Source organism: Marmota monax, unplaced genomic scaffold (genome assembly GCF_021218885.2).
Source record: "Marmota monax isolate L192 unplaced genomic scaffold, Marmota_monax_Labrador192_F-V1.1 WCK01_AAM20220418_F8-fsc00004, whole genome shotgun sequence".
NCBI classification, from domain to species: Eukaryota; Metazoa; Chordata; class Mammalia; order Rodentia; family Sciuridae; genus Marmota; species Marmota monax.
In genome coordinates, this window is record NW_026692881.1 from 10396557 (window position 1) to 10420815 (window position 24259).

A 24259-nucleotide genomic window follows, 5' to 3' on the forward strand; every position below is an offset into this window, starting at 1 on the left:
CTTCATAATGGCTGCCAATCTTACTGGAGTGAGATGGTATCTTAGGGTGGTTTTGATTTGCATTTCTCTGACTGCTAGAGATGGTGAGCATTTTTTCATGTACTTATTGATTGACTGTATGTCCTCCTCTGAGAAGTGTCTATTCAGGTCCTTGGCCCATTTGTTGATTGGGTTATTTGTTATCTTATTGTTTAATTTTTTGAGTTCTTTGTATATTCTGGAAATTAGGGCTCTATCTGAAGTGTGAGGAGTAAAGATTTGTTCCCAGGATGTAGGCTCCCTATTTACTTCTCTTATTGTTTCTCTTGCTGAGAAAAAACTTTTTAGTTTAAGTAAGTCCCATTTGTTTATTCTTGTTATTAACTCTTGAGCGTACTATAGGGATACTGCCACATCAATGATCATAGCAGCACAATTCACAATAGCTAGACTGTGGAACCAACCTAGATGCCCTTCAATAGATGAATGGATAAAAAAAATGTGGCATTTATACACAATGGAGTATTACGCAGCACTAAAAAATGACAAAATCATGGAATTTGCAGGGAAATGGATGGCATTAGAGCAGATTATGCTAAGTGAAGCTAGCCAATCCTTAAAAAACAAATGCCAAATGTCTTCTTTGATTTAAGGAGAGCAACTAAGAACTGAGCAGGGAGGAAGAGCATGAGGAAAAGATTAACATTAAACAGAGATGAGTGGTGGGAGGGAAAGGGAGAGAGAAGGGAAATTGCACGGAAACAGAAGGAAACCCTCAACGTTATACGAATCACATATAAGAGGTTGTGAGGGGAGGGGGGGGAACAAGGGAGAGAACTGAACAACAACAGATGAGGCAGAGAGGGAAGATGGGAGGGGAGGGGGGATAGTAGGGGATAGGAAAGGCAGCAGAATACAACAGTCACTAATATGGCATTATGTAAAAATTGTGAATGTGTAACTGATATGATTCTGCAATTTGTATTTGGGGTAAAAATGGGAGTTCATAACTCACTTGAATCAAATGTATGAAAGATGATATGTCATGAGCTTTGTAATGTTTTGAACAACCAATAAAAAAAAAATCCAAATTAAGGTAACTACACCAAATGCTATAACACTATTCACATAGTAACCATTTTTCTCTTTCAGCAGAATCATTTCAATTTTGAAATGAAGCTCAAAAGTCAAAGTCAAAAGACATACTTGAATCAAAGTGTGAAATATGATATATCAAGAACTATGTAATGTTTTGAACAACCAACAATAAAAAATTTAAAAAAAAATGTAAAAAAAAAAAAAGACATCAAACTAGTTTCAGTGTCATGGATAAAAAGAAGAAATAAAGGGTTAGGCTATTCAAGTAATCTAAAAAGTTCTAAAAAATTTTCCTATACAGAAGGAAAAGGGTAAATACTAGAAATTATATTGACCAAATTATATTATTATATTGTGTGCATGCACAAATATGCAGCAACAAATTCCATCATCATGTACAACTACAATGCACCAATAAAAAATAAAATGGATACTCTTTGACAAACAGTATAAAGAAGTTGGCAACACCCTATGCTCATGAAAAGATAAAGACAGTATGTGCCAGATATCATGGGTAATGCAGCAAGGAAGGCTGAAAGGATTAAAAAGTCAAGTGGCTTCATGGTTTTCATCTTCTAAAGCAAGGAAGTTAAGACACTTGAATTTCTAAAGCATACCACTACTGAGGAACCTAGAGCACCAGTTCCTCTGAAAAGAGTGCAGTGTTTCAGGGTCGCTGAAACAGGAGGCTTAGCTGAGAGTGTAGATCAGGAATGCTTACACTCCACTCCACAAATGCCCTCCCCCAGGTTTGCATAGTCAGGCAGCTAGTTACTCCTTCCCCTTTAGTCATTTCTTGAGAAATCAAATCAATGAGCAAAATTAGGACTTAGTATTCATTTTTAACAGCTAAAATATTAGATAGGCACACTTATACTAAAGCTGATTTTAAAGTCACGTTACTCAGGAGCTGAAACCCGACCCCTACAGTAATGGCAAGTCACACAGATTTTGGCTGAACACTTCAGTGCCAGGGACTATGCTTGATTTACCATATGCCAGGAGCTATATCAGGTATTCTATGTGCTCTTTTATTTATTCCTTCAGCATCCCCACTTTTTTACAGGTGATAAAAATTGAGTCCTACAGATGGTAAGCCTAGTAAGTTAAGCAGCTAAGAGAAATACTCAGGTCTGCTTTCAAAGCCCATGATTTCATATGCATTGTACAATGTAGGCCACAAGTACTCCCTCCCACCCACTCAATATGGCAGGCACATTCGAGTTCATTCATCAATAGGAGCCTGATTTTAACATTTGAATAAATTCTCTGCAACAATGACAAACTCCGGTTAAAACATTACCACAAGAACCATTCCCTGAGGTCTGCTTTACAACATAATTTTTAGAATATTATGGTATCCCACATAAGCCTTCACATTTAAAAGTGTTTGGTTAGAATAGAGATGGTGATTTTCCAATTACCTGTTTTATGTGGTTATACTTTCTACAAATCAAACAATCCATCCATCAACTACCCAAGTCTACAATTAGACATTCAGTGCAGGTAAATGACTACGTCTGAGATAACTAAACACTACAAATGGCATTTAAAAAAACAATGTTACCTGTGATGAAAATTTAATTTAAAGGAACATTCTTGGCATAACCCTAAAAAAACACAAAAACAAAAACAACACTGAACTGCTGAATTTGAATAACTACACTGTGACTCTACTTTTTAATAACCATACATTTTTCATTTCCTTTATATTTCTTTACTATAAGAGAGCAAACAAGTAATTTGAAAAAAAAAAATCTGACCTTACCACCTCAAATACTACATATAGACATTTACTTCTAATAAAAATTATACTAGTATGATTCAGGAATCGAAATATTTTAACATTTAAAAAAGTATTATAAATTTACTGTTTCAGAGGCAGCATTAACATGTCTCACAGGTATCTGATGATAATAATAATATAATAATTTGAGTATAGTTATTTTCTCTGAAGAGCTTTAAGAATTTTCAAATGCAAAGGAGCTTTTCAAATAGTTCCATAATTGTGGCCCTTATCTCACTCTATAATGGCTTTTCCTGATGAGCACTTCCATAACTCAGAAACCAGTCTGTAATAATCACATGTCCTACATTTATTTAAGATCCAGAGAAAGTTGAAGACCATTAACATGACGAGAGGAGCAGCTGACACACAAACACTAAAGAAAAATAATAAACAGATTCTAATCCATGCATATTAAGGGAAACTGCTTATTTTTTAGTATGTTCCTAAGTTTTTAAGACCGATTTCAAAAATAAGTCTTTCTAAAATTTTTCTTTATTGACTATCAAAGACAATGGGTTTATTATCCACACCACAACAATATGGCTATATAATCAGTCAATGTGAGATTTTAACACTGCTTTCTGTGATACTCTGCCTGTTAGACATGTAACTTAAGAGACATTTGCAAGTTAATGGAGATCTTCACTCTACAAATTATCAGCTTTTATTTGACAGTAGAAATGTTTTACTGAATGTATATGAACAAATATATAACAATGAATCCCACCATTATGTATAATTACACTGTACCAATAAAATATGGAAAAAAAATTTTACTGAAATGCCACTATGTATAGCTAAGCATGTAAAAGGTGTAAGCTCAAAAAAGTCTCTGAGACTTTGGAAAGCTCTAAGAAAAAGGAGCACTTCCAGGAAGAAATGTTAAACATTTTAAGTTGAATTTGAAACAGTCTGTATATTTTAAATTCCAAATTAAAAGCTTGGAGGAAATCAATTTTATCTCTCCTAAAGTCAACTTACTTAATTTAACAAGTGCATTTCTCTTTTCACCATGTTCAATATAACCAAAATTAACTTCCCAACTCTTTAAGCCTTCTTTTTCATCACAACGTTTATTTCCACAAAAAAATTGACCTGCAAAAAGGAAAGAAATATTAGCTATGGTAGTTGACAGTATTCATCTATATAAACTGTTACTATCTCTAAAATTTACTTTTAAAATATGTAAAATCAAACACTACAGTAAAACTAATTTGTATTATGTGCAAATAATTATAACAGAAAATCTAAAATTAAATTTATTTCAAAAAGTATGTAAAATCTTAGCTAAAGTCAACATTTAAAAAAACTGACCACAATAATGATCTTATGTTCAACAGATGTTTATTAAAGTATCAAATTGAGGGGCTGGAGTTGTGGCTCAGCGTTAGAGCATTCGCCTAGCAAGTGCAAGGCCCTGGGTTTGATCCTCAGCACCACATAAAAATAAATAAATAAAATAAAGGTATTGTGTCCTACAACTACTAAAAAATAAATATATTTTTTAAAAAGTATCAAATTGAAGAGCTGATCTGTTACAAAAAAAAAATCATTCTCAGTCTCAGAATTATTGCTTGATAAACTGTTTATATTGAGATAAGTTTTAGTGAATCTCCCCTATTAGGGAATCTTACACTTTGTAAAGTGAAGGCATTGAGTGAACTCACCAAAATCCTGAAAGAAAATAAGCATTTTCCAAAGTAAATGTATTTAATATTAAAATTAACATTTGAAATAACTAGCATAGCATTTATTTAAATAGCATCAGTAGGCATAAGAATATATTTAAACCTCTTGCACTCTGGGATGAAATACACTAAGTAATCAAACCTGATACTTTAAATTTTAGAAACACCTGTTGCTAATATTAACAGATCACCATGTTCACTATATTAAAACTTCCAAACAAAGGACTAAGACTGACTGATGATCCAAGGGAGAAAAAAAAAGAAAGAAAAAGAAAAAAGATACCATGCAACAATTATTTACTTTGGCAGAAAAAGATAAAAATCAAACTTTAATTTATACAAACAAAAAAAATAGTAATTTGCACCAACAGCAGCAAATCTGAAATAAGCAAATTATTTTTATAAAAATAAATTTAGAACATTATCATCCAAAATGCCAATTTCTAAATTAGCCTTTTAACTCATTCCAAATAAATGCTTAACTGAATTTACATGGTTAGTAATGGCTGCTAAAATGGCAACCACAAATTATAACTTAAATCATAGTTGCTCTCTTCTTCTCAACTAATTCCTTAATCAGTTATATGAATTTAGAAAATGTCCACCCATTTTTTAAAAGATAGCACTGTAAATTTGCCTAAAAATCCCATTCAATAAAAGTATAAAATTTTAAAATTCTGATAGACATTTCAGGATCATTATTTTAAGACACAAACTAAACTGAAACCCTAAGAAAGCTAGAAGTAACTTTAAATTTATTCTTTTTCCATCTCCTTGAAAGTGACAATCAAATATTTAGTTTATTAGCAAAAGATCAAACATTTGGTTGGCAATCAGTAAATGTATATTTGTACACAGTCTTATGCTATAAAATTAGCTCTTTGTAGAATAATTGCATTTTATGTGATAGTATTTCTAAAAACTATATAGTAGCATTTAGGAAATAATTTTAAACTTAATTTAGAATCTCTTTTAAACTAAGAATAAAAGTTACATTTTTAAGTCATTAAATATTTATACTATCAGACATCTTCCATAAAATGAATATATTTTATGTCAGGTATGAAACTGGTTATTCAGTAAAAGAAACAGATTAGGATTTTGGGGGAAAGATGTCTGAAACATAAAACATTATACAAAAAACACAATTTTCGAGACAAAAATTCATTGAATATAGTGCATAGAAAAAGCATTTACTGAGTGCCAACCAGATGTTTGGCTTTTTGCTATGAGGGTAAATATTTGGGCCATTTCAAATACTCTCCCAGATAAAAACTAGCCTATACGGGTATAAAGTGAAATGTAATTTTTATTTTCAAAATGTGGATTTGGCTAGAATATAATAGAACCAATTTATTATTCCAAAAAATGTAAAGGAAATAAATAATTCACTTGTTCCTTGTATTAAATCTTTAAATATTTTCTATCTATCTTCCTTTGAATGTTCTAAAGTCAAAAATCATGAAAACATATTTTCAGACCTTTGTTAATAATGTTTCACAAATTCATCTTTAATTTTATTTAAGTAGATAATAATTTATTGCATATGGTAGGAAGAATCTTACCCAATGACTTCAATTCAATATCACAACAAAATAAGCTGTATCCTATTAAAAAAGTAAAATTAAAAAAAAAAAGAATTACCTTTTCCTGAAATTACTTCTTTTTCTACTCGCCACCTAAATCCAAACTGTTAAGAAAAATTTACATTTATGCTAAAGTAAATTTAAACATTAAATTTAAATTTTATATAAATGTAAATATGGAGCCAACCATTTACCAACTTAAAATAAACCTAATTTTCATCATGAGAGCATGTTCTCTTCTCATAGGACTACAGACACTTGAAAATACATTTGAACATTTGTTAAGAGCAACCTTCTTTACTTTTAAAATACCCTGCAATTATAGGTACCAGGCCAAGATACCTAAGCTAATAAATAATATATCCTGTTTTCTGATACTAACAAGAAATAAACAAAAAAGGCTGTAGTACAGCAAGGAGCCTGTGTAGTATAGCATAAAAAAGTAAAGCCTTTGGAGTCAGATATAGGATTGGGCAAGTGATTTAATTTCTTTTTTGCCTCAGTTTCCTCAGATGTAAAGTAGACATATAAGTAACTACTTCTTTTGGGTAAGTTTAAATGAGATTATACATATGAAGCATTTGCAATAGTAATAGGTAGTGGAAGGAGGTTAGCAAATCATGGCACAACAGTCTGTTTCCTATTTTTATAAATACAGTGAATACAACCACATTCTTTCATTTATGTATCTCAACCTTCACAGTGGGGTTTAGTAGTTGTGACAGAGAGCATATAGCCAGCAAAGTAAAAAATAGATATTATCTAGCCCTTTACCAAAAAGTTTGCCAACCCCTGTAATAATGGTCAACATTATCAGTTATAACTATCATGTCCTCTGGATCATCAATGGATACAAGCAACTATTACTCAGATACATGAGAACATAGGGTTCAGTAGTGAAAAAAAAAAAAGACCTCTGATCTCATCAATCTAATCTAAGAAATCTCTGACAAAAGATCCAACACTATTCAGGTTTCTATCACTGGCAAAGCTTGACTCAGAAACAGAACAGAGGATCCTATCTGGAACCCTAAAATGGAAAGGTTAATTTTCATCCATATTTCTAAACTTAATTTTATTTGTTATTTGGCTGTTGATCCATCTGTTCTATTTTTTAAGATATTTCACATTTATCCACTAATTTACCAGTTTTACTAACAAATTTAGTTTTCTGTTTGGCTTAACATATGGTTAACAGCTCAATATCCAGCAATCAACACTCCTTGGTATTTACCCAAAAGAGTTGAAAAATATGTCCAAACAAAAATCTGAACATAGATGTTTACAGCAACTTTACTCATAATGGCTCAAACTTGGAAGCAACTACAATGTCCTTCGTTATGTGAACTGATAGATAAAACTGTGATACATCCAAACAATGTAATATTATTCAGTGCTAAAAAGAAAGGAGGTATTAAGCCATGAGAAGATACAGTTATATAGTTATGTATTGTAATAATATGCATAAGTGCATATCACTAAGTACAAGAAGACAATCTGAAAAGATTCTATATGATGTTGTGGTGAAAAAAGACAAAACTATGGAGGCAGTAAAAACATCAGTGACTGCTAGGAGTTAGGGAATAGTGACAGATGAAGAAGCAGAGCACAGAGGACCTTTAGGGCAGTGAAACAGTACTCTGATACTATAATGGTGGACACATACCATTATACATTTATCAAAAGCCAAAGAATGCATACTACCAAGAGTGAACCTTTATGTGATAATGATGAATCAATGCAGGCTCAATGGTTCTAACAAATGGACCATTCTGGTGGCAGATGTTAATGGTAGGGGAGACTATGTGCAGGGGAGGGTGGAGGCTTATGGGAACTTTTTAACTTTCCAGGCAATTTTGCTGTCCCTCTAAAAACTGATCTAAAAAATAAAGTCTATTTTAAAAAAGATAACAAAAAACCCCACTCAGCTCCAGTATCATGAAGACCTATAACCAACTCAAGAAGCTTGCCATTCATTAACTAGATCTATAACCTTGGAAAAGTTACTAAATTATTTTATCTTTTTGTATATAAATGGAAATGGAAACAATCTTAATTAATTGAAGTGTTGTATTAAAAGAGAATCCAGATAAAGGGTTCAATGCTTGGTTGGCTTTCAGTTTAAAACATTTTTTTAAAATCATCTATTACTTGAATTTGGCAATTTTCTATCTTAAATGCAAATAAATCCTCAAGATATTTCAAAATATTCTGATTAAAACCCCCCAAAAATAGAATCCTCAAAGCCTAGGGGGGAAAAAAATTCAAATGTGTTTGTTTTATCTTTTAGCCTAAGCATATTCAACATATCTTGGAATGTCTATTGAAGCACTGACAAATGCGCACTAGCAATAGTTTCCAAATTTTTTTCTTTCATAAACTAACATACTTAACAAACACTAAATAACTACTTTTCAGCTTGGCATTAACTAAGGATAAAAAGTGATTATTAAAATAGTGTCTGTCACCAAGAAAGTTATAAACTTATGGGAGGAATAAGAAATGTAATGAAACAACTACATTATATCCTACTAGCCAGCAAATGTATATTTCTTATATCCTTTCCTAATATAAATTTCTTGTTGATAGGTTGGATGAAAACTAGAGTTACTCAAGATTTGGTGCCAAACCTCCTCCTCTTATTCTATACTCTCACAAAGAGGTCACACATGCAAGCAAAAAGAAAGAGAAGATTGTGACTTTATGACATCAAGTTCCATAAACATCTACTTGGAGTTTTACTACAAAAAAAAATAAGCTCAGCTTATTTAAGTCGTGTGTTTTTTTGAGAATGTGTTTTATTCCTTGCAGTTAAATCTAATCCTGATACAAAAATACAAATACATTCTCAATGATGAATGGTTCTTCCAAAAAAGGAATGGAAATATGGAGCAAAGATGGAAACTCACTAAAAAATGCACTATGTAAAAATGTGCAGTATGTGTGTGTGTGTAAATATATATTTTTATATTACACACAGAATTAGGAGTTAATTAAAAGTGAAAAATCATTTTCCAAGGCCTTATTCCAACTTTCTCCAATACCTCAAACATAGTTTGCCAAAATACAAAGTCATTATCTTCCCAAAAAACATCACTATCCAAATTCCCTATTTCTCTCAGTATCCACACTCAAAGTTTGCAAATCCAATCTGATTCCTTACTAGCACTTAACCTCATATCCAATTACTCATTATATTCTAATATGAAAGCACAATTTGTTTCAAGATTATTCTCCTTCAAAGATGATTTCTAGTAATAACGCTTTTTAATGGAGAATACAAACAATTGATTTTTATTTACATAAACTTTCCTCCTCAACTAGACTTCAACTTTTCAGTCCAATTTCAATAAATATGAAGAAAAATCCATAAATGAGCTAGGGTTGAAAAAGCTGCTTTGTTACATGCTCCTAGAAAGACAGTATTTCATACTTGATTTGTAATCTATAAACTCAGGTAATTCCAATTGTTGTGCTCTTTGGACGAGTTGTGGAAATTGGCTGGCACAAAGATGAGAGATATCAATGAGAACCATAACTAATTCATAAAAAACTGAGAAGACTCTGGGATACACAAAGCACATGGTTTGTAAACAGGGTTATACAAAATGAATATTATTATTGTCTATAAGAAATTGAGAAGCAACATATATTAAAGGCACACTGAAAATATTGTTAAACTAATCCTAATTCTAATAAGGTCAAACTATTTAAATGAAAAAGAAATCTCTATGATACATAAATTTAATACAGCTTTTAAAATAGGTTGTCTTCCTTAATATAATATAAACATACATTATTCATAACATATATTTATGCAGCATTCCCTCTCCTCTCACATTTCCAACTAAGATCATCTGTTCCTGGGTCACCTTCTTAGATATAAATTTAAAGTTGATTTAGAAATAAATATAACTTTAATATTTACTAAAGTAAGATGTAAAGTGAGTATGGAAATCTGCCACTACTAATAAGTATAGATGGAAAAGTTAATTTTACTAGAATAGGCATATTTATATAATAAAAGATGTGCATCTGGCACTTTATAAATGGTAATCAATTAAAAAATATCTGTCATTTTGAAACATAAATCTATGAAACAAGAATCATTCCACAGTATTAAACCATCCATCATAATCACTAAGGGGTCTAGACCAGAGTCAAGATGAAACAGGATCCAAGAGCCACTTGTGTTTAATTTTAGGCTTTTCATTCCTCAGCTCAAAAAGAAAAAGCACTCTTGTCCTTTATAAATTCCACAGGCCCTTTGTAAAAATCTCATGGTCAAAATGATACTCCATAGGTGCAAGACAACCTAGACTAGAAATAGCATCTTTAAAAGAATAATGTGGGTCATGATAGTATAATAAAAATTAAGACCATATTTGAATAAGAACTTCCTTCTGTATTTAGAGGACATACCTTATTTTCTTTGTATCTACTGAGATCTCCTATGCAGTATTCCTTGAATAGTTTATCGTAATATTTCTTTGCAAGTCTCTTCTCCCTGGATACATTAAAAAAAATGAGTATTTTACATTTAGAAATCTAACCATAGTTTGCTACTTGGAAGCAATGTCAAAAAAAAAAATAACACATAGATATAAAATAGTAATGTTTTAAAAGAGGTCTATTACTTCCATGTGCACAGAATATCTGGATATAAATTACTGAAGTGGCTTTCTTGGGGAGTGAAAATTGATAAACTGACAATTGGAAATGATAAGGTGAATTACTCTTCCTTTTATTGGTATTGGAGAGTGAATCCAGGGGCACTCAACCACTGAACCACATTCCCAGCCCTATTTTGTATTTTATTTAAAGACAGGGTCTCACTGAGTTGTTTAGCACCTCACCACATGCCTCAGCCTCCTGAGCCACTGGGATTACAGATGTGTGCCATGGCACCCAGCTACTCTTCATTTTTTACCCTGTAATGTTTGGATTTTAAAAAACATTTTCAGGTATTATTTTTTCCCAAATCATTTAAAAATGTTTAAAAGAAGAACATAACAGCAAATCGCAAGACAACAAATAATATCATAAAAAAGTTATTTTTTTAAGACTAAGTCAAACAAGAAGTCAGTTAAAACTGCCACAACCACCAAAGGAACCAACTCAGATTCAAGAATGCTAAATATGGCTTTATGTCTTTGATTCAGAACGATCCTATGAAGAGGCTGAAAGCCTTGGATAAGTGACAGCTAAGAAAACACAAAACAAGAAAGACAGGACTAAAACATTTGATGCACCATGACTCTGATGGCTAAAATTACCAAGTCATCTCCATTTCATCCTCTTCATTCCATAGGAATCTATGGTTTTCTCGTATAACATCCAAGTCTGTCTTATCATTTTCCCTGCAAAATAAAACAGTTTCAATTTACTACACAAACAAAATTAGTCAAATTGAGGAGGTTAAATAGTGTTGCAAAATTTTTGAAAATGTGAATAAATGTATACATAAAAATAGTTTTATGTGTGTATGTATATGTATATTTATAAAAACTATTTCAATATTTTTAAAAGGTACCTATGAAGAGTACTGCTATAGAATAAGTTAAATGGACAAAAGAATCCATCCATTCTACTAAAGTTTCAAATACACAAAGGGTGCTAAGTTACTAAAGTTAGCATGAGACGGAATAAGCACTAAAATAAGAAAAGGTGAATGAAAATAAGTTTTGGAATCTAACTAATCAGTAATACCACTCTATTGAGATCAAATTGTTTAAAAAGTTACCTCATGTCATTACCAGTTCCTAGGATGAGTTAGTAAGGATAGGATCTTTCAAATTTAGAATAGATGAAATAGTACTAACTCAGAAAAATTAAGTCACTGATGGAAAAAAAACCCATGGAAGGCAAAGAGGCTCTGACAGATGGGAAATTCTGTAGTGAGCTTTCTTGTTTACCCTTCCTTTAAAAAGCAATTCTAAACACTAAGGTCTAAAATTTAATAGTTTCAAAAATCTTTGCCAATAAGACACATGAGTATTTCTCATATATACTGTTATGGCCAGGTGGTACGAGGCCTACTGCCAAGGAAATAGGATTCATGAGGAGCCCTTAGCTAGAAGGTGTGGATGTCCTCTCCACCTTATGTCAAGGAAACTGGAACAGAAAGCAGGGAAAGAATGATAAAATCAGAAGACACAATAACTATGGGTATTTGAAGTCATCCATACTTCCCCTCCCATTCTATGATACTTACCCTAAACGCCTGAAGTCTTCCCTTTTGCCACCATAGTATAAAATATAGTCATTTACAAACTTTGTATGCCTTTGATACTGAAATTTAAAAATATTAAGGATTTTATTCACATAGGAATCATTCTGTGTCATATTACTAAGTCTATTTATCCTCCAAAAGTATGCAAATATGTACGATATATGCTCGCTCACACATTCAAAGAACTCAGGAGGGTACATAATGAAAGTGACGACTAAATTAGAAGAGCTTTTACTTTCTATTGGATACTTTTCCAAGCATATATTACGTATAATGTAATGTTTGGAATATTTTTCAAATACATATTACTCTGTGATAAAACACATCACCATCGGGGAGAAAGAGAGCTTCCTACTGCAGGACTGCCAGCAACCCAATACCACCAATCACTCTAATAATCATAATATAAAAATGAATAATTTATGCCTTCTAAAGTTAAAGGTAAGAAGCAGAATTTATCTTTCATTAAAAAATATACTTCAGTTATGTTAGTAATGATAAAACCTTTAAGTAGAAGACTTAACTTCTATAATACTAAGTGCTAATCTAAAGCTTTTTAAAAATTAAATATAAGAAATCAGATATTACTTTTTATACTTTCTCTTAATATTTAAAGAATCCATGCAACCATGTGTATTTTCAGTATAGTATATGAAGATAAAATGAGCATTACTTTTTGTTTTAAAAAAGCTCAGCAGCACTCCCTCTAGAACCAGCAGAGTTGGCTTTGCCTTCTGTAATATTGTCTGTGACTACATCCTATTATATTAAAGATATATAGTAATTTAATTGATCACAATGTGTTTTTTTTAATATTTCTTGTAGTTGTAGATGGACAGAATGCCTTTATTTTATTTGTTTATATTTATGTGATGCTGAGGGTCGAACCCATTGCCTCATGCATGATAGGCAAGCGCTCAACTACTGAGCTACAGTCCCAGCCCCAATCATAATGTGTTTTAATAAAAAACAATCAGAATGAAACTTCCAAAACTGATAACAAAGCAGCTGATGTTTCTAAGAAAGAGAGAAAGAGAGAGAGAAAGGGCATGAGAGCAAGCCAGATAGATATCTGGAAATCACAGTTCTAGCTCTTGAACTATCCTAACTGCTCCTGTAACTATGTTAAGACACTTAAATATCATTAGAGCTGGAATCACCAAACTTTTTCTGTAAAAAGCTAGATGGAAAATATTGCAGGCACTGTAAGTCATTTGGTCTCTGTTGTAAATACTCAGCTCTGCATTTCTAGCAGAAAGACAATTTTTTTATGTCCAAAAACAGGTGGTGGGTAGGACTTTTGCTTTGGGGAAGATGAAACAGACAGAGATATATTTTTTCATATTCCTCACACTAACAACAACTAAAAATCTGGAATATTATAAAACAAATATAGTAAGACTCTGAAAGTTGGAGAGAAGAAGGTACATCAAGTAGGGACCTCAGGTTGTATGTTTCCTGGGTTTTCATTCAGTCTCACATATCCCAGATTTGGAAGTAAAACTGGCACCCTAGAAACAACCATTAGACAAAGACTAAATAGCCTCAACAAAAGCTGTCTTCTCTAACCAAACAACTGAGAGTCAGCCTAGTGAGACCGATAAATTTTTGGATAATAACTACTCCAACAATAACAACAACAACAACAACAAAAAAAAAAAACCAGAAAAATCTATGGTCCCCCTTCAACCTCTTCCAGAAAAGGAATGCCTACACTTTCACTTTCACATGCTAAGTGCCCCAACACCTTGATGGTGTTAGAGAAGACAGACCAGATGTTCAAATGCTAATGGAACAAGTAGCCAACGAGATTCACAGGAACACCAAGCTATTAGGCTAGGAGGTAAAAGGAATAAATAAATAAGGGTCAAATGGAATTTCTATAACTTAAAAAAGAATCAGAATGATAACAAAGTGAAAAGGATGACTATAGGTAAGGGGTGTATTAAAGTGATATTATATTGCCTTGTTCTTCCAATCCTGACCTTAACAATAAATACACAGAAATACTTCAGATCTTGCTTGGTCTCCCTTTCATTCTCCAATATTCCCTGCAGTAATATGGATAGCCAGGTACTGTAAGGAGCCACAGTCTTATTAAAAAATTAAGTTGAAACATACTACAAAAGGAAGCAAGTTAACAGCTTATCAATAGCCTCCAGTCACATTTGAGAATTATAGCTACAGCAGGCCTGGGGACAGTCTACAAACGATCTAATTTTAAATACAAGTTCTGCAGAGAACTTAGATAGCCAAGAACCAGGTAGGAAGAGAATAAATTAAAATGAGACTAAAGATAAGGAAGTGTAGAAAAGGGAATTTAAAAATTTGACAAAATCAAGTTGGAAAAAATATCTGCAGGTTCATGGATTTATAAGCCTATATATAGAATGACAGTAATACATTTCACTGTTTTTGTCTCTAAGTATTTCCTGTGTTAGGAAAAGAGAATTATACCCAAAAGTATAAGTCGCAAAATTCTACATCAATAAACACTTAACCCTAAACATAAAAAGGACTATTTAACTTCACAAAATTTTATGAAACAAAAATAACAAAGCAAATTTTAAAATATTCTACTAGTTATAAAAATCTAGAAATTTAAAAAGGATACAGCATCCATAGCTATGAGATGAAACCTTCTGTTTCTTGCTTCTTCCCTGTTAAAGAAATTTTTATTTTAAGCAAATTCAAATGTCTATATATCCTAACTAATATAATCCAAGCCCTTAGTCCAAGTTTATAAAACATCTTAGAACAAAGAATGTAATTTACTTTGAAATACCATACCTATCCAGCAATTCTGCTGCAACTTGCTTATGAGCCACCTTTCCATGTTTTTCTTTCTGAAATGGCTTTTTGAGCAGTAAATCATCTTCCGTTGCCCTGGTGTATTAATAAAAAAAATTATTAAGAGCTAATTTTTCTTAGAGTATTTCCTAATATTTTTATATTTTCATAATTAAACATGCTTTAAAGAATTCAAGTTGTTTTTTTGTGTGTGTGCATGTGGTGCTGGATATCAAACCCATGGCCTTATACATGCTAGGCAAGCACTTCACCAACAAGCCACAGTCCTGCCCCCAGAAGTCAAGTCAACTTAAAAAAGACACACTGATGTTTAATGAGACATTTTACATCTCCTTAACCTTAATCTTTTTTTTTTTTTTGTACCAGGGATTGAATCCAGGGGCACTTAGTCACTGAGCCACATCCCCAACACTTTTTTATATTTTATTTAAAGACAGGGCCTTGCTAAATTGCTGAGGCTGGCTTTGAACTTGCAATTCTCCTGCCTCAGCCTCCTGAGCTGCTGGGATTACAGGTGTGCACCACCGTACCTAGCTACCACCTAGCTACCACCTTAATCTTATTACAGTTAAGTTTCTTAAACAAAAGAACCCTCCCATAATTATAATACTTTTCTGCACACTATCTTCATTTTGATGGCAAGTACTAGCAAGAAAGAACCAACCAACCCCTCTGTGCTATGACATTTGCAAGTATAGTCTTTAACAGTTGAAAACTACATGCAATAGAGAAATCTGAAACCTTTCATTTTCCCCCCTTCCATTTCAATAACCCCCTTACAGTACAGACTTTTTATTTTTCCCCAAACTGTTCTCCAATTTTGAATCAATTTATTGTAGCTTAATGAATAAAAATTCATTCACTAAGCAGTTGGCTTCACATGTAAGCATGATCCCAAACCTAATATTATTTATACCTCATAGCAACATAGAAAGGATGTAAAATACTGATCAATAAAAAAATTACCTTTTTTTCTTCTTACTAGATTCTCCGCCGTGTTCATCATCACTAAAATCAGAGTCATAGCCTCCATGCCCATGCATCTGCAGAAGAATATAAAGTCAGTTACTTAGAACCTAAGTTTCTAATTGTTCAGGAAACGGGACAGTTTAAAAAAAAAATCAGAGATCTTAACTACAATAGTTTTAAAAGATCATGGTATGCCCACTGTTCATGGGCTCTTCAGCCATGTAAAATTTGGATTCACTTTGAAATAACAAACTTACCCTTCAGAAAAATGCATCAATATTTTTCACCTTTAATTGACATTAGGAGAACAAGGGAAGTTACTCTTTGGCCTTTCCATTAAAAACCAGGCCCAGAAACTGCAAGGGGACTGAGTCACTTTTATTTAACTCATGACGGTTACTGTGTACAATCATGCACCCTACAGCAGACCACATATGACAACAGTCTCATAAGATTATAAGGGTTGAAAAATTCCTCTTATAAAGTATTTTTACTGTACTTTTTCTGTGTTTACATGTTTAGGTACATAAATACCAGCAAAATATAACAGCTTATAACATTAAATACTATATAAATTTGTAGCCTAGAAACAATAGGTTATATCATTAAAGCCTAGGTATGCTAGTACACTACCATGTTCACACAATGATAAAACTGCCCAACAATTCATTTATCAGAATGCTCTTCTAAAATAATGTAAGACTGCCTTTGTCCCAGACACTTTATAAAAATGACTGTGATTCTGCAACTATTAGAAACTATTCTCCATTTCAAGGATGAAAAAAAAAATCAAAGACAAAGTTAAATAAATTAATTCTACAACACAAATATGTGGTTAAGCTGATTTACTTGATTTTCAAGCTCACAATTTCAAGTATTCCAAATTGTATCACTGGAATAAGGTTAGAATTACTGTATTTGTGAATGGTACACTATCAGTTGATGAAAAAAAATTTTTTTTCAACATACGTGGAGATTTCCATTTTAAGATTCTTCAAGTTGAACTACCTTATCCTTTAGCTTAGTTTTGTTTCCGTTCATTTTTAAATTGACATTCTTAGAAATGCTGAAAGACCTCAGCTCTCATGGAAGAAGACAATCGCACTGGAAGAAGCTTCTGCTTCCAGCATCATGTTTGGGACTCACATTAATGGTGGATGGATGGATTATTTGACTATTTGATATCATAAGTATTCAACTCATGGCTTAAAGTAACCAGTCTAGGTCAGAAGACTCCAATTTTTTGAAACTTTAATATTCATGACAGCAAGTACAGCAGAAAAAAAGAGGAAACAACTCCCTGAACTTCATTACATTGGATCTACAACAGAAGATGTTTCTAAGTTTAACTATTGTAAATAATTCATTTCATCTCTTTGGGCTTCATCTATTAAATAAGGTATATACGTCAAATAATCATTAAATTCTATAAGTCAATGATCTTTCTGTAATTCTATTTTCAAACTTAGGTGTGCAAGTGTATACTTCTCTTCCCTACCCTGCAGAATTCTATAGAGTAGGAGACCCCAGACAAGATTGGAAATAGTGGTTAGAAGACCACAGTTTCAACCCTACCCTGCCTTCACACCTGGATTGCATACCCTTTACATCAACTTCTAGTTCCTGTCATCTTACTATATCTGTTCAAGCTATACCACCCTTTTACTCCTAGTCCTATATCCTCACTTTCTTCATATCTTGATGGCAAAAAACCACAGTGTGGAGCCAGGAAATGTGTTCTAAAACCGGCCTGCCATAATTCAAAGACTCGCTCTACATTTTTCATTTGCCTTTCTCTGGACATGTTCCTTAACTTCTAGGTTGCTATGAGGTATAAATAATAAGCCTCCGTTTCACCATTTGTAAAATAAGACTAATTGAGAGTACCAACCTCAAAAAACTAAATGAATTACCACATCTAAAGGGTTTCAGAACAGTGTCTAGTACCATAAACCTTGTAAACGTTAACTTGAATATCATCATCTTGTTCCCTCATCCCTCATACCACCTCCTACCTGGCTCCCACTCTCCCATTTCTTTTTCCTCTGACGGCTTCATCCGCCCCATACGCACCTTAACTCAGAGGTTGCACTAAAAAGCTCTCACTCACATCAGTTTACGAATAAACTGAGAAGGGCCGAGAAAATAGAGAACGGAGACGTCGAATGTCTCCAGAATCTGTTATCAAAAGAGGAAAAAGCAATCAACTATTACGAGGAACAAGTTTCAGGTCCTTCTCTCGACACCAAATATATCACGTCCCTCCAGACACACCCCTTTCCTGGCGTTCCTCGCTGCTCTTCCAAGCTCTCCCCGTGAGTCGTGGCAGTTGCTGCTACCGCCCGGTACTGAGCAACCGCTGCAGGACCGACACGGTACGCTGTGAACAGAGCTTTGCCACCACCGCCACCGTCGCTGCCGCAGCTAGCTCCCCACCGCCCTACGGATCCCGACGGGAAGCCACTTCCGCTCCGACTCGGACATGTGTCACACCTAAAAGGCACCGGCTCCGGGTGCGCCGACCTCGTGCTACAGCCAGAGCAGCTCCGGGAAACAACAGCGTAAGGAGAAAAGGCCCGGAAGGGGAAGCAGAAGCTGCTTTCGCAACGTCGCAGCTCCTAATTTTTTCCTGAGCCTCCTTCTTTTCCCCTCTAGGGAATCCAACATGTAGTACCGTGTAGCACTGCCTGCAGCTCAGCCCACGCCCGTCATTTGCAAATATATCTCGTTTTAGAAAAAAACCATGCCTGCTTATCATCTGCCGTCCTCTCTCTAGTAACCTTAGTAACGCCTCCTCGGAGCATCCTCCCCCCATCTCAGCCTCACATCAGCCTCTCCCTTTCCCCTCTCCCCTCTGTAAAACAGGTTCTCATAATTAGAACAAAAATAACTTTCCATCGTTTCACCACCCACACAATAGATTCTGTTCCAAATGCAGTGCTGGTGGCAGAAGAACTCATCTAATTTGCCAGGGAAGAAAGAATAGAGAGTAGGAGAGATTTCACGGGGTCGTGGATTCTCTGCCAACAAGCGACCTGGCACATGTGAAAAGGGATCCAAAATAGAATCTTAGAAGAGAGAAGGGGAAAAAAACCACCCTCAGGCAGGAAAAATTAAAGTTAAATTATTTTAAGTGCCACCAAGTTCTTCCTGCGTCGTGCCTTTCTACATGATGACGCCCTACTCTGCTTTTCACTCGAGTTCATGGGTTTAGGTCTTGTCTCCCTCTGGCATCAGCCTTTATTCATCTTTGCTTCTTCCTCACTACCCAACACCGTGCCTTGGAAATCACAGGCGCTAATTAAATATTTGTTGAATTGATTTGGCATGCTTCTGGCTTTTGCAGCGAGCCTTTTTAGAAAAAAATCCTTGGCACTCGGTGCACATTCATTTTACATTTTTTGCCCAAAACAGTAGATAAAAATATCCTTATCAGTTCAAGGCTCCTTCTATCCCCGACAGTAAATTATAGATTCATCCTGCTTTGCCCAGTGTAGTGAATGTGATCTTGAAAAGCTGTAAGGTAAGTTAAATGATCGTAAATTCAATTATTTCAAAATGTAATTGAATTATACTTCAGTAAAAACGCTGGCTCAAAAAAATTTAAAGTGATAAGAAGCCTCATGATTTAACATTATACTATATTGCAGTCCTAATCGATAACTATCTAAAAACATATACTTTGTTCTAAAATCTAACACATCTGTACCTTGTATCCAATTTCCTTTCTACTAGTATTTGGCATTTATTAGCATTTTCTTCCATTCCTAGTATCTTCTTATCTTTTGCTTCATTTTTCTCTTACAACAAACTGTTCTGCTCTTATTAGCATCCCCCCTCCTTTTTTTAAACACACGAGGAAGAGAGGCACCGAACCTAAAGCCACAAACCTGGTGAGATTTTATAACTATGCAGTACTTATCGTTCTGCAAGATGGGGCTCCCCCTTCCCCCAACACATGGATTGTGTAGGCAGTAGCTTCTGGTTCCAACATTTCTAAGAATGTCATATTTTTTTGCTACCAGTCCATTCATGTAAAAATTCCGTTTTTCATTTTGAAGTAGCAGCTACTGAAAGAGAATAAATAGAAAATATATGTTATATGTGTTAAGTATAGATCACATGATCTGAATGAAAACAGGTAGTACAGTTCAAACCTGGTGGCACATGCCTGTAAACCCAGTTACTCAGGAAGCTGAGGAAATAGGATTCCAAGTTCAAGGCTCAGGCTGGCAGTGAATTTGGAATCCTACCGGGCAACTTAGGGAGACCCAATCTCAGAATAAAATAAGAAGGGCTGGGAGTGCAGCTCAGTGGTAGAAGGCTTGCCTGGCATGTATGAGGCCCTGGGTCCAATCATAGTACTGGAAAAAAAAGTCTTAATAAAGGAAAGGAAACCTACCTGATCAGAAAATCTCAAATTAGCAATTATAGCTCAACAACAATAAAAGACACAAATATTTATTATGTGTCTTTCTGAGCAAGGTAGTGTCCTCGATGTCAGCGTTATAGATATATAAAAGCCAATCCTTAAACTTGAAAATCTGAAGAAGACTATGTAGAATAATAGCAACTATATATTCTGTCATATGCCCAGTGCCTACTAAATGTATGAACCTCTGGATCCCAATATGTAAAATGTGCTATTTCAATGAAAATGAAAATGTAAATGTGCATCAATCCTGTGTAATTCAGATAATACAGCAAACACTATGGTAGGTCTGAGAGTTGAGGAGGGAAATTAGAGGATGATGGTGGTAATATTAAGTAATATTTCTAATATAAACTATGAATGTACATTCTGATAATACTTTATAACTTTGAGCAGATTTCAATTTCCCCAAATGGTCACACCAATATTTCCCATTAAGCATGCTCTTTTTATGACTTGACACTGATACTTCTCCATAGTAATTTGGCCCTTTGATTCCTGCCCTGAATCTGGCTAGATATGCTAGTGACTGTAGTAGAAGTAATGCTAAGAATTCAGAGATAGTTACAAAAGATAGAGCTTCTACCTGGCTCTTTCTGTCTTTCTCCATTCCTAGCTCACATAGAGTGGAACAGAGATGAGCTGTCTCTACTGAGCCCTATCTAGACTGTAGATTCATAAGGAAATTAAATGTTTTCCAAGCCACTAATTTTGGGGATGGTTTGTTATATACCAATAGATAACCAGAACCATATTCTATCTCAATCCCAACAACATTTGATGAGACTTCAGCCTTACTGGGCTTGCTTGATTTTTTCAATATGAATGCTTCTTCAGATTTACCATTCCCTCAATATGGAAAGTCCTCCCTGCCTGCCAAATCTGTTTTTATCCTGCAAACCTTAGCTTGGGTGAAGGAAAAATCTTTCATGACAAATTCTCGCACAGACTAGGTAGGATTACTATGAAATGCACACATTACTTTCTGTAACAATGAGCTACATACATCACACACTGATAATTTAATCCGTGTCTGTCTGCCTCAAAGATGTAAGCTCCTTGAGGTGGGGAGCATGCCTCTTTTTAAATCCTCACTGTTCAGCACAGTGCCAGACACAAATGATTGTTCAAAATAGTCACTGAACAAATGAAGTAGGTACTATCATTCCCCATATAGATGAAAAAACAGATTTAGAAAAATTAACTATTCTAGAGTCATGAGCAAGTAAATGGGAACACAAATATAACTGCCTCTAAAACTCATGCTATTCACTATCATATATATTGCCTTTCAATAAGGTCCATGGCAATATTTGATATTTTAAAAAATTAGAAATCACTTTAATGGAATAAAGTTACAGATAAGTTGAGACAGGAAGATCAGTAAGAGGTGGGAAAGGCTTTGTGGGGGGAAGTGGGGCTTAAGCTATGATTTAAATGTAGATCTTAAATAAGAGGAGAGGAGATAGTCAAGGCTGTAGGGACTTAGTAAAAGATTAGAGGTAGAAATATCCATGGGTTGTGCAGGGAGATATGAGAGGCCACTTCAGCTAGAGCAGAATTTTTGAAAAGGTGTGGTGAAGGAAAGATCATCAAGTGAAGTTGGAACCAGATTTGGGGTGTTCTTGAATTCTGGGCTATAATTTTTATCTAGAGATAGGGAAAAGTTGTAATGAATAAGGTGATGGTTTGAATGGGAAGAAATTTGGATTCAAATTTATATTAAAATTCTGATTCTGCTATTTACTAACTATGTTCCCATTTACTTAATTCAATTTTTAATCTTCTATAAAGTGAGAATAAGAAACATAATGACTTCATAATATTATTGTGAAAATCAATTTAGATGTTGCATTTGAAGAGTTTAGCCTGGTTCCTGTATGTAGTAAAGCTTAATAAATTTTCACTATTGTTTTAAAGAGGAGATACTATATGCAGCGTTTTAATAACATATTATCCTGTTGGGCATGATGGCATATTGCCTGTAACCCTGCTACTAAGGAGCCTGAGGCAAGAGGATCACAAGTTTGAGGTCAGTTTGAATAACTTTTTGAGACCCTGTCTAAAATAGCTAGGAAGAGAGCTCCATGGTCGAGTGCTTACGTAGCATGCACAAGGTCCTGGATTCAATCTTCAGTACCATAAAAATGAATTAATAAAATAATAATAATATATTATCCTGCTAATCAAATGCAGGAAGGCAGAAATGGCTGCAGGCAGGAGAGGTAGAGAAGGGAGGTTTATCAGTACAGATAGCAGTCAGTGCTGGGAATACAAATGAAGAATTTAAGAGTGAGCTGAAGAAATAAATGGTAGAAGTTGTGACTCATTGGGCATGAGGGATGAAGGATACGGAAGTGAAAGATGCTTCCAAAGCTGAAGAGACAAAAAGAACATAGGGCCCTAATGAAAATGGAGGAAGTGACTTTGCCTTGGGAAATGGTAAGTTGGCTTTGGATGGAAATGTAAGGCTATAGCAAGACATGCAAACACTAAAATACCTCTTCCATGCAAAATTATGATGTTTGCATAGTTTGTTTTAGGAATTCTTCACTGAGTCTTCATTTGCTCATCTTTTTGTGAGGCCCCATCCTCTCTGTCCCTCTCTTTTCCAACATAGTGCTTTTGTTCCTCTCCCAATCAAAGCTGTTCTGACTTCAAAGTCAGCCAGATCCACATTGGATTTGGGTTGCTGTCATTCACTAGCTAGGAGACCTTGGGCAAGTTATTTAATTCTCTGAGTTTAACTTCCTAATCTATAAAACAGGGTAATAATATAGTCCCTATATCATAAGGACTGATGAAATTTAAAATGAAATTATGTGGATGAGATGATTCCCAGCTCACAGTAAGTATACAACCAATGCTGTTTGAGGAAAGAAGCAGATTACAGCCATTCTTTCAGAAAATAAGTTTAACAGTCTCTCAAATGTGGTCCAGAAACAGATCCACACATACAAAGTCCCATAATTAATGGCATTGAGTTAAGCATAGTTTTTAAAATAAATAGTTCTGAGTTAATTGAATAATAGAGTAAGAAAATTAATCTTGATTTCTACCTCACACCATACATAAAAGTCAATTTCAAAGAAAATGAGAAAATATCTTCATTGATATTTCATGATATCTTTCTTAAATCCAGAAACTTTTAGAAATAAGACATGCAAGGAGCTAACCATAAAAGAAAAATTATTTCTTCATTTGTTATTAATTTAATTAAGAGCTTCTGTTTATGTACAATATTTTACTAAGAAAATGAAAAGTTAAGTCACAGAGTGGGAGAAAATGTCTGTAATGTGTATATCCAATAGATTATCAGAATATATAAGAACTTTAAAATCAGACCATTGTCTACCCATCAGAAAAGCTAACTGGAAAAGACAGATCTACTGTTGGCAAAGATGTGGCATGACTTTAACTTTCATGTTGATTGTAGGAATAAGAAGTGTACAACCCCCTTGGAAAATGTGTTTGATAATACCCACTAATGTGGAATGTGTATTCTATGTTCCATATATTCCACTCCTCAGTAGATGTCCAGGAAAGAAGTATACACAAGTTCACTGAAAGACCTGAACTGTAACTATAATAACAACTCTGCTTGTAAGAAAAAAACTGGAATCAACCTGTTTTGATTTAGATATGAGTTATCCCCAAAAGCTCATTGTGGGAGGC

At 34.0% G+C, this 24259-nt stretch overlaps 1 protein-coding gene across 2 annotated transcripts in view; it reads right to left on the minus strand.

The window, feature by feature from the left end:
- LOC124096369 (protein FRA10AC1) overlaps window positions 1-18638 on the minus strand; it is a 31107-nt gene extending 12469 nt beyond the window's left edge. Inside the window, exons 1-11 of one of the 2 annotated variants that reach the window (XM_046450188.2) lie at window positions 18427-18638; window positions 18226-18330; window positions 16150-16226; window positions 15163-15258; window positions 14987-15032; window positions 12355-12431; window positions 11417-11500; window positions 10563-10647; window positions 6199-6244; window positions 3848-3961; window positions 2645-2687 (exon numbers count right to left, since the gene is read on the minus strand). In XM_046450188.2, the coding sequence (XP_046306144.1) occupies window positions 2645-2687; window positions 3848-3961; window positions 6199-6244; window positions 10563-10647; window positions 11417-11500; window positions 12355-12431; window positions 14987-15032; window positions 15163-15258; window positions 16150-16226 (668 nt within the window). In that variant the 5' untranslated portion in view covers window positions 18226-18330; window positions 18427-18638. The remainder of the gene's footprint in view (window positions 1-2644; window positions 2688-3847; window positions 3962-6198; window positions 6245-10562; window positions 10648-11416; window positions 11501-12354; window positions 12432-14986; window positions 15033-15162; window positions 15259-16149; window positions 16227-18225; window positions 18331-18426) is intronic. The other variant, XM_046450189.2, reaches the window with a different exon arrangement.
- Between the last annotated feature and the right edge of the window lie 5621 nt (window positions 18639-24259).